The sequence below is a fragment of the Alexandromys fortis genome, unplaced genomic scaffold (genome assembly GCF_014885135.2).
Source record: "Alexandromys fortis isolate MF-2015 unplaced genomic scaffold, M_Fortis_MF-2015_v1.1 scaffold_19, whole genome shotgun sequence".
NCBI lineage: Eukaryota > Metazoa > Chordata > Mammalia > Rodentia > Cricetidae > Alexandromys > Alexandromys fortis.
In genome coordinates, this window is record NW_026067890.1 from 9,840,405 (window position 1) to 9,851,337 (window position 10,933).

Below are 10,933 nucleotides of genomic sequence, written 5' to 3' on the forward strand. Positions count from 1 at the left end.
AGACATCACGAAAGCATCTAAAAACACCTTTTAGAAATTTTCCCATGCTGCAAAATTCAAATCTTACTGCCAAATCATTTCTAGACAGATGGAAAATGAAGTATGTCCCCAATATGAAATATCTAGGCAATGAACAGCTGGGTAGTTGTTACTGAACAACATTTCTCACCAGCTTCCTGCAGGACCCTCCTGTTTCAATGTCAGAAACAGGTCCAGGAATTGTATGAACACCTGAAAAACTCATTAACTTTTATAACACTATTGCGCAGCTTATCTCAGACATCAACAAGGGTAATCACAGAAGGAAGATACATGTTTTAAGCATATAAAATTACAACAGAGTAAGGGAACCGAAGGAAGAAGGTAGACATTTGTCACAATATCCATACTAAGAATGGTACACTGAAATGAGACTAATCTTCATTTAAAATCCAACGCTACTGATCACGTTACAGTATAACACATGCCATGTATGTTCAACTGTATGTGTAACACTACCAATAGATATGAACAACTGCTGTTACACTAGAAGCATACTTTCACTAGAATCACTACAGAAAACACAATGAGGGATGAAGAACTGATAAACTCATAAAGTAGGTCAAGTCAGTGTCAATCAAGTCTAAAGATATTTTAACACATTATGTACAACCCACTAGTATTGTTTAAAAAAAAAAACAAAAACAAACAACAACAAAAACGATGGATTAGAGGAAGCTTAGTGGTTAAGAGGACTGACCACTTTTCTAGAGGACCCAAATAGATTTCCCCCACCACAACCATCTGTAATTAATGCATGTGGTGCACCAACCTATATGTAAACAAAATACCCATACCTGTAAAATAAATAATGTTATTTTAAGTTTAAAAATGCAATATTAAAACTAGTTAAGATATGGGTAAACGGGGGAACCAAGGCAATACCAATAAACTCAAACTATAGAAAAATGCACAAGTACTATGTATCTTAATAAAGACAGAAAGCACACAAAAAAGTCAGCATAGAATAGTCTTATATGCCTATAATTTGCTGTTCAAGGTGATGCAACTCAAGAAATAAGATCTTTCTGTAACCAAGAGACAGAGTAGACAAAGTACGGATACCAAGACCAATAAAGCTGGCAGAGAGCACCAGTCTCCCTGGGAAATGACAAAGCTGCGGAAAGAGCAAGTTATCTCTGTGACATGAGAAATGACCTTCTCAAGCAAGGTAAAGTCAGTTTTGTTTACTAAATCCTTGAGAAGGTTCTGCTAAATTCTTACTTTAACTATCTTTAGGAAGGCCAGTGACACATCCCAAGGTGACTCTTCGTGAATGGCTGAGATGGGGTAAGGTCAGTTGTCATCCTCTAGAGTAGCTAGTGCAGCTGTGCCCTTGACACTCCAGTGACTGCATCAATTCAAGCTGCTAACACTGCACTGGACACGGAGCCAGCTATTTCAGTGCATCCGTGTCACGTGGACTATACCAAGGCATTTCTTAAGTGTCACTCGAATGGGTCTATGAGAAAAGCCTCACATCTACATTTCAGTCACCTGTTCATGTTGTAAGAAAAATACTACCCAGTTATCATTTTTATGTTGATACCTATGAGAGACAATCTGAGTTTTCTCTTCATTGAGGGACTGACAGATTTTTTTTTTATTTAGTGCCTACAGTGGAAATCAACCCTTTGTGCAGGTGGCTATTTTCAGAGATGAAAGAAAATAAAATTATATAAACTCTACTACTGTTGTAGTTGGCATCAAGTACTGAGCTACCAGAACCTTAGAAAACATTTTTAATATATGCATAAATGACTCCTGATAGACTAGGTGGCTAATTAAAATAAAATAGGATAAAACAACATTTCTGAAGAAAGAATTTGCTGATGATTCAACTAGCACAAAAAGAATGCAGTTTTGAGGAGCAGATATTTCTAAAGTACCATTAATTCTGTGTTTTAAATGAAACTGCACTAGGGCATGCTTTTTGTTAAAATGTTACATTTGTAATTAATTTAAATTAGTCGATTTCCTACTCTGAAATTAATACTCATTTCTACTATAGGATAGAAATATTCTAGTCATTATAAATTCCCAAAGAAGTACATTTATTCTCTCCATTTTTACTAAGTTTACTCAACACAGTGTTTTGCACACTATTTGTGACAGAGTTTAACTGAAAGCAAAATAAATTATGCTTGCTAAAACTAAACAGTTAAATATATTCAACTTAAAGACCACAGTGATTTTTTAAAAATATGTTTTTCCACTCAATCTACTGCTTACACAGGACAGAGAGCCTCTTGTTACTATAGATATGCTCACCCAAAGCAGATGAATTCCAGGGAGGTGAAGGATCCACAAATAAACAGAACTAATCAGTTATGGGCTCTTAAAATGATACTAATTAATACTTTTACTTTCAGGAATAAAAACTGACCCTTGTATTTTAAAAAAAAATTACCAAGATGTTGAGCAAACCTTACTTCTGGCAGTGGGCTGGCCGGCTTTGTTAGGATTCCTCCAACGTACACAACGTTAGGCAGGGTGGGTCTCGGAAACTCCAGTGCTACGTCAGTACACAACATCCACAGGCTGGACCCATGAACCAAATCATACATGGACTTCGCAGGGAGCAGGTTGTACTTCTGCATTATCCTCTCATATTTGGGAAGAACCAGGAAGCTGACCCCTATTCTGGAAATGAGGTAAACGCCAGTATTTTTCATCCTTTCCAGGAAGTTCATGCGGTCTGTGAGGAGTGAGTTAAACTCTGGGACGTAAGCTAAAGGAGCAGGCGCTCCTACTTCAGCAGGATACCAAAGGCCAGTAGAAAATACAGCATATTTAACTCCTAAAAGATGGGCGATCACAAAACCACACATATCATTGGGGTCCACAAGTAGCAGGTCAAACTTTTCCTTTTTCAAACCCTGGATTAGGGCTTGGTTGCCAACCATCATGTCACAATTCTTAGTATAGTGATCCAGTATGTCAACCAGTTCAACGGCTGTCAATCTCCCAGAGAAAATATTCCGCATTTTAGACTGCAGGAAAGCATCTGAGGTGGTACTGTTGAAGATCCCTGGGTATCGCTGGAGGCTGTAGTGATTAGATGGGTCAATGTCTCTGCCTTCTGAGAGAAGGAACACTGTGTGGTGGCCTCTCTCATGCAAGGCTGATGCTAGCGTCTTGAAAATGTACAAATGGCTTTCAAACATAATTGGCGGCACGATGATGATTTTGGCAGCCCTTGCTATTCCAACAGCACTCCATAGGAGCATGAAATATGTAGTGTAAGACTTCATAGCTGTGAAGACAACCAGAAAATAACTTAAAACAGTATAGAAAGCTAGCCATTCAAACAATCACAAAGACTTTATTTTCCAAAATATAGGATGATCCAATTCTTTTAAAAATNNNNAAAAATTATTGAAGTACAGAATTGGAAGAAATTGACACACAATACATATTAAGATCAATCTGAAAATACATTATTTCATTAGTAAATGAAAGGTTTTTAATCCAAATAATAACTTCTGCAAGGCGTAGAGCCAAGTGATAGCGCTTGTTTGAACACTATCTATGAAACAGTATTAAAAATCCTTATTCTTAATATATGTCATATCATTGTTAATTCCAGGAGAGTGATAGTTTTTAATTTTCAGGTATATCACTACCCAATTGCTACTTAAGTCATTTTAACTTAGTGGTAACACTCCCAGTTGTGAGTAAAGGTTTCTAATAAGAGGTCACTCTTCATAAAATAATTAAGTAGTAGTTCAGTAATTCTGTAGAAAATGTATTGCCCTCACAGGTAAAATCATCATTAAGTGTGCTAAATATCCTGGCAGTCTGTATTTATGCAACAGTTTCGTCATTATGTAATGTGTTAATTCAGGGCATCACCCAAGTGAATGACTTTCAAAAGTCGAAGAGTAATTGTATATTGAAGAAGGGTTTTGTGAATGACTCTGTGCCAGACCACACTTTCTACATTCCACCTTCAAGCAGAGTACCAACCTCAAGTTTCATGGATGTACACTGCAAGTCAGACATTTCTTCTAGCCTTTCATGTTAATAGGTTACGTACAAAGTCTGACTCTGCCATTTGTGGGAAATAAGCACATTGTTTGCAGGAGAACTAATAGCTGTACACAAAGCTACCGAATATCATCAGGCTCTAGGGAAGACCTCTGCGCGAAGAAACAGTCTAAAGAGTTATGCATGGGAACTGGACACTTTGGTTTCAAGGAACAACTCAAAATATATTTAGACATACATTACAAATGATGGTGAACGTGCGTGTTTTTGCTAATGACTGTGTATTAGCCAAATTCTTTAGGCAAATTTCCACCATCTAAACTCAACTGAAACAAATATTCAAATTTCAATATTCAAATTTTGCAAGCAATCTAAAATAATCGCACACAAAACAAGCTGGATTCTTCCAATAACAAATGCAATATATTTTCAGCTATTTTTCCCTTTCTCACTCAAAGCAGAAATAAAAACAATGTATTCTATAAATAAAAAAATCTATAAAAAACAAACAGAAACAAAAACAAAACCCCACAGTTTCCACAGCAAACTTTTCTCTAATTACAAGGTCGATATAGGACAAAATAAGTAGTCTTGAAGAAGAAAAATGCTTTCTAGGTTTTTAATGTACTATATTTTGGCCTCATACCAGTTGTGACACTCTGGTGTTAGTTTCTTCCAGCTTAAAGAAGAAAAAATTAGAGAGTTTGCATGCACATGTTACAAATTCTAGGGATGAAATTTACATAATAGCAGGTATGCCATAAATACTGTTGTCTACTGTCACCATGTGCATACACAAGATGCTCATTGATGGATTCATGGCAGACAGCTACTATTCTGCTCTGTTGGCCTGACAGTTAGCATGCACTTCAATCGCACTCAAAGTCATACACTGAGGAAGGACCACAGTGAGTAACAAATGCTGAAATTCTCCTAGTCCATAGTCATCTGATCACATCCCCTGGATTATTCTGCTGCTATTATATATCTTGTCCTAATAGTCATTTGTGTTTTAGGAAGACTGTTTATCAAAAACTGTATAAGTGAAGGTGGACTACAGGAGATAATGAGAGACAGAGAAGAGGAAGAGGGATGGCAGCAGAAGGGACAAAGAAGAAAAAAGTAAAAGGGAACAACTGAGAAAGGCTCAGGAAGCATAGTAAGAGCTAGAGGAAAGGGATGAAAAGGATGGAGGGACCCTTAAACCTCCTGCGGGAACTAGCTATTGGAGGAGGTGTAAGCTTATATCCTTATTGGGCAGAGGGAGGGAGTGCTGGGAAAGTGACCAAGAGTGTTGGTAAGGGGGAGGGGAGTTTGGAACTGGTAGGTGTGTGTGTGGAACTATCAGGGGAAACAGGTGAGACAGGACAGATGAGGCAGGCCCTGGAAGGGGAGATGAGGTGAATGTAAGTCTCTCCATAGCGCAGCAGGGACCAGAGCATCAGGAAAAGACAAAGGGTGGTGGAAGAGGAGTCTCCCCAGCAATTAGAGGTGAGCCACCCACCTCAGTCTTCTGACCAGAACCAGAACAGAGCCTGGGCTGACTGGGGAAGTAATGCTTCCCAACTCTGTCCCTCTGCAGTCCCAGAAGGCTCAGAGGAAAAGATGGGGAGCCCTGATGGGGGGGTCCTGAGGATGTCATGACTAGATCTCATTCCCAGACCACACAGTGAGCTCCTGAGCTGCCTCAAGGAGCAGAGGCAGCTGGGCCATCTATGCGACCTCACCATCAGGATGCAGGGGCTGGAGTACTGCACACACATGGCTGTGCTGGCTGCCTAACAGCAACTACTTCCAGAAGCTCTACTTATTGTCGGGTGGGGGTGGGGGTCTGTTATGGGGACAGGGGTGGTGTGACAGATGCTGGAAGAGCATGGGCTGGTGTGCGTGAGTATGAGCAGGATTTTATAGGGCCTGAGGCCCTGGGTGCCCTGCTGGAATTTGCCTACACAGCTACACTGATCACCAGCAGTGCCAACATGCTGGCTGTACTCCAAGCTGCCTGACTATGGAAATGCCCTGCGTTATTGTTGCCTACATGGAAATTCTACGAGATAGCGGGCTAGAAGCCCCCAGCTCAGATAAGGATGACTGTGAGCAAGTCTGACTATAAATGGAGACTTTTGCCACTGCCACCACCACGGCCTCAACCTCAGGAGAGCGCAATGTGAAGATGGCCCTCCACAGGTGCCCCTCCAACCACCACCACCACCACCAATTCAACCTATTGCCTGCCATAGCTGCAAGTCCTGAAAAGCTTTTCTTCAAACCAAGGGGGTTTGAGCAAACCACTTGGTCCCTGATACATCCATAGAACTCACCTATCCCTTGACTTACCAAGAAGAGGTGGTTGGTAGAGTAGACAACTGTGGGAGCAGTGGGTTTGTGACCAGGTACAATCCTCCCACAGGTGCTGCCTTACCTCCTACTCAGCCCTAGATCTGAGGTCTTTGAGGGTGAGGAAGAAGAGGAAAAGCTGGTATATCCCCCAGCCTATGGGCTAGCACAGAGCAATGAGCCCCCAATATCACCAGATGGTTCAAATGAAGATACCAATGATTTTGACCTGATGGCCTACCTAAGTTTTCTATGCCAAGCCACCCTGGAACCACACCTGTGAGGTTTAAGATATCTGCTTTACCAGGAATGACAAGCTTAAGGTCCATATGCGGAAGCACACAGTAGAGTGCCCCTACTCATGCCCACACTGCCCAGCCAGCTTCCTGCATAGTAAGACTTCAAGAACCACATGCACCTACACACTGCGGACCTGCCCTATGAGTGCCACCTGTGCCACAAGGCTTTCACCAAGGAGGACCACCTGCAGCACCATTTCATGGGCCAGAATTGCCTGGAGGGGAGCACCAGAAGGAGGATGATATGCCACTGAATGACTCAGCATCCTCAGCCACCAGACTCTGCTGGCCTTGACCTCTCCAGTGCTCAAATGGACACCTTCCAGCTCTCTCTGGCTCCATTCTAGGAGCAAAAGGCTTCCCAGTCACTATGCAGGACCCCCAGTCACTATGCAAGAGCTCTATGAGGAGAAGGAGGGGACACCTACCACGCCATTGGCAGAGTCCTCGTCAAAGAGGGATGAATGGCCAGGCAGTAACAGCACAAGGCCTGGGACATCATGCTAAGCAACAGGGAGCATCAAAGACAAATGGAGTTGGGGTGAAGGATACTGAGCCTTGCTGGCATGAGAATCAACCCTTTCTCCCAAGAATCTTCATTCCAATTCCAAGCCGAGGTTTTGAGGCACAAGCTCTCTAGATTGGGATGATCACCCAAGGAGTAATATATGAAAAAAAATGTATGTATGTACGCATATACACATATATGTGTATATGCACACACACACACACACACAGTAAAGGTCTCTGTCCACAAATGCTACTGGAGAATAGAACCAATAATCTATCTTTGATTTGTGGGGTCCCACTTCTTTTATGCAGGTTCCTAGGAATCTAAGGCTTGGGACCAAAGCCTTGCACCCTGAGTTTTGGCTGTGTGTGAGGTAGAAGACTGCCCATCTCTTCGGAGACCACCCCCTTCCTGGTTTCTGTTCCCTTTTGCCGACAGTAAATTATGCAAAGGGGTGGCAAAGGAAGGGTGGGTGGAGGAAACAAGGTGGAAGCCAGAAAGACTGGAACAGGGAGGAAATGAGCCATCGCAGTGGCCCTCTACCCAGTTCCAAAGCTGAGACTTGGGATCTTGGAGAAGGCAGCAGAGTGACCTCATTGATTCACCTGCCCAGCCCCAGGTGGTAGCAAGAGGGCTTCACCCAACTAAGGGAGCTCTCCACCTCTTTCCTCCTGTCTCCAGGTCAGGGAATGTCTTGTACCTGGCACTCCTCCCCTGGGGCAAGAGGGCAGAGAGGGCTGAGCATCTTAGCCTTTACTCCTCCTTATCTTCCTGCCACGGAGCTTCAAGCAGAGCCGCCCCTGCTGCTTGCTGCCCCTCACTAATGCATCCCCTGGGATGGTGGGTGTTGGGTGTGGGATGGGGTAAGGGGTTGAGGTAGCTTTTTGAAGGGAGTGGCCAAGCCAGCGCCATCTGGAAGCCATGCCCTGTAAGGGTGGGCCTCCCCCTCCCCTCCCCACCCAAACCCCTATCCTCCATCCCATCCCCACCCCACCTCAGGCCAGTGACCATTTTTCATGATCTAGCATTACACCCAGACATCCTGGCCTGTGAATGGGTGCCCCCTTGCCAATATGGTGGTTAGGCAATTGCAGAACCAACCTAGGGGAAAAAGGATCCTTTCCTAGATTTTGCCTGTCACTCTTTCTTAGGAGTGAGTCCACCCCCATTGTGTGCATTGCCTCTTCTGGTGGTCTTGTTGAAATGCAATTTCACATTTTTAACCACCAAGTCTCCTGAGGTGGGAAAGAATCTTAAGCCTACCCTTTCCTAGTTTGGTGCTGAATCTCTACTGTGAATGGGGCTCTACCTTGCACTATTTCCCCCTCTTCACCTGCTCCCCCCAAAAGGGGCAGGCTCAAGGGCCCAGTGCTCTCTTCTCCCCATGCATCTCCACACCCATTTGCACAGATATCCCCAATGGTGGGGGGTCAAACAAGGAGGGTGACAGAACCCGTGCCTATATCTATTTACAAAGTGATGATGTAATATATTAGTAGGAAGGTCAGGTGTCCCGGGCCTCATCCTAGCAATTCAGGTGAATGAGGAGCCCAGGGCTGGAGAAACCTGAGGCTTAGTCCTTGACAGTGAGGCCAATCTCTCCATTTTGCTTTCCCACTTACTGGCTTAGTCTGAGAAAGCATTCTCTATCCCATAGCCTTCTTCTACCCCTGACCCTACCCCACCCACCCTTGGGTGTAAGAGACAGTAAGAAATAATAATTTAAAATTCGTTGTAAAAAATAACAACTTTATAGGTAGGAGTTTTATTTACAAAACATGGTGTAGCACTAAATCTCTTTTCTATACACAATTACACATTTTTTGTTCCTCAAAACACTTGAGTAGGTATTAGTTGATTCATACATTAGAACTGATGGTTCCAGACTACCGCCTGAGGATTTAGATAAACTATATGGTTCACCAATTCCAATGTGTGACACATGACAGCACTTGGCGTTTCATATTGAAAGAATAGTAATTTGTCATACATGAGGTGAAAGAACAAACGGTTCTAACACAGCAGTCTGAATAGGGCTGCAAAGCAGTACTGGCAAGTTCAGAAGCCACTCATGATACATATGGTTAGTCTAAAGGCACTTAAGCATGCTCTCTCCTGAAGCCCACGCCCACCAGGGCTTTATCCTGACTTGTCCTGAAATTATTTCCTGTAGTACAGTCAAGAATCCCAGCCTCACCTGAGTAAATATTTCTGAACAGAACTCCTAAGGCACAGAGACAGTGCCAAGCTGTGTCTCCAGCCAATAGGCACACTGCTACTGACAATTAAGAGGTTTTCCTTGAGTTCAGAGGTTCTACTTTTCTTCCTTAGGTAACCCCAATAATCATAGAAGTGTTATAAACAACTAAGAGAATTATCATCACACTCCATCACAGCAGCGAGAGATGTACTCAGGGAACTCTGTGGTGTGCTAGATGCCAGACTGAGGCATCAGAAGATGACTGCGGCCTCTGTTCTCTTCTCAAGGAATAGTGTCCTCTACTTCAACTTGGTTCGTGGCCAAAAAGATTAAAGAGAACATTTGCAGCATCTAGTTCGAGTTGCATAAATAAATTCTCCTACAGGACGAGGATATGGAGTAAAGCAGGAGCCTAGAAATAAAAGTGTTGACTCCCCACTGGAGCTCACAAAGTACTGAAGCTGGATGAAAAGCTAACATTGCTTCCTGTCATTGGTCCCTCTGTCTCCTTTATTCTGACTTAAGGGGCTATCCTTGGGCCACTTTATTCCCACATAAAATAAAGACCTCCTGTCAAATACAATGAGGACAATTGTCTAGGGCTAACAATCTTACTCAGGAATGGTAGTAAACATCTAAGCCCCCCAACCCCTCCAGCAATGACTTCTTTCTGAGATTACCACTCAGGACCTGTTCAGACATGATGAGTAAGAACTTCATCCTCTAAACCTAACTCTCCTATGAGTTTCCTCAAGCAGCACTTACGGTCACTTTTCTAGTTCCTCTTCCCAACATAACCACATTGAATATATCTCTGCTTTTTAATTTCTGTCTCTTTAACTGATATATGGGGACTGGTGGCTGAGCCCAGGCTTCTGCCTTAAAAGCTCTGGTTACAGAAGGAGAAATGCTACGTGCATTTTCTGATTTTTGCCCTAATAGTCACTCTACCATGCCTCATAGCTGGTGTGCGACTGTGGTAACTGACACTCCAGGCCATGCACTCCCAAAGAGTAAACCTGGAAAGGTGTAGCCACAAAGATACTTGGAGTCAGAAATGCCATTCTTCTATGTCTGTGCCAGATACTGTTTATGAGGAGCTAAAATACCCACTCTACGCCACTGTACTGTCTGTCTATAGCACTAGGAGGATGAATCATGATGGTCTTCCCAGATTTGCGGGAGTTACCAGGGGATGGGCATTTCAGTGCTAAAAGTGGAAGAACCCTGAGCAAGTCAAGCAAGTGGCTCACTCACAGCTCTGACCGTGTAGTTCTTTTCTCTGCTCTTGAGACTTGAAAGCATTACTTCACTTACACTAAGACAGCTGCTTTCATTTATGAAACAATCTCGAAAAGGTAAGAACCTGACACAAAGGCTAACACCTAGTAAATTAATCCACTTTACTCCACTATAAAAAGAGAGGACAAAAACTCACACACATGCTTACATGCATTCAATTCAGACACACACACACACACACACACACACACATCTCTCTCTCTCTCTCTCTCTCTCTCTCTCTCTCTCACACACACACACACACACACACACACA

The 10,933-nt window shown here is 43.0% G+C and overlaps 1 protein-coding gene and 1 pseudogene across 1 annotated transcript in view; one reads left to right on the forward strand and one right to left on the reverse strand.

Moving 5' to 3' along the window:
* Ugt8 (UDP glycosyltransferase 8) overlaps positions 1-10,933 on the reverse strand; it is a 61,692-nt gene that overhangs the window by 35,899 nt on the left and 14,860 nt on the right. The window contains exon 2 of the mRNA XM_050154001.1: positions 2,472-3,295. Within this exon, the coding sequence (XP_050009958.1) occupies positions 2,472-3,293 (822 nt within the window). The 5' untranslated portion in view covers positions 3,294-3,295. The remainder of the gene's footprint in view (positions 1-2,471; positions 3,296-10,933) is intronic.
* On the forward strand, positions 5,218-7,072 carry LOC126506696 (zinc finger and BTB domain-containing protein 7B-like; annotated as a pseudogene).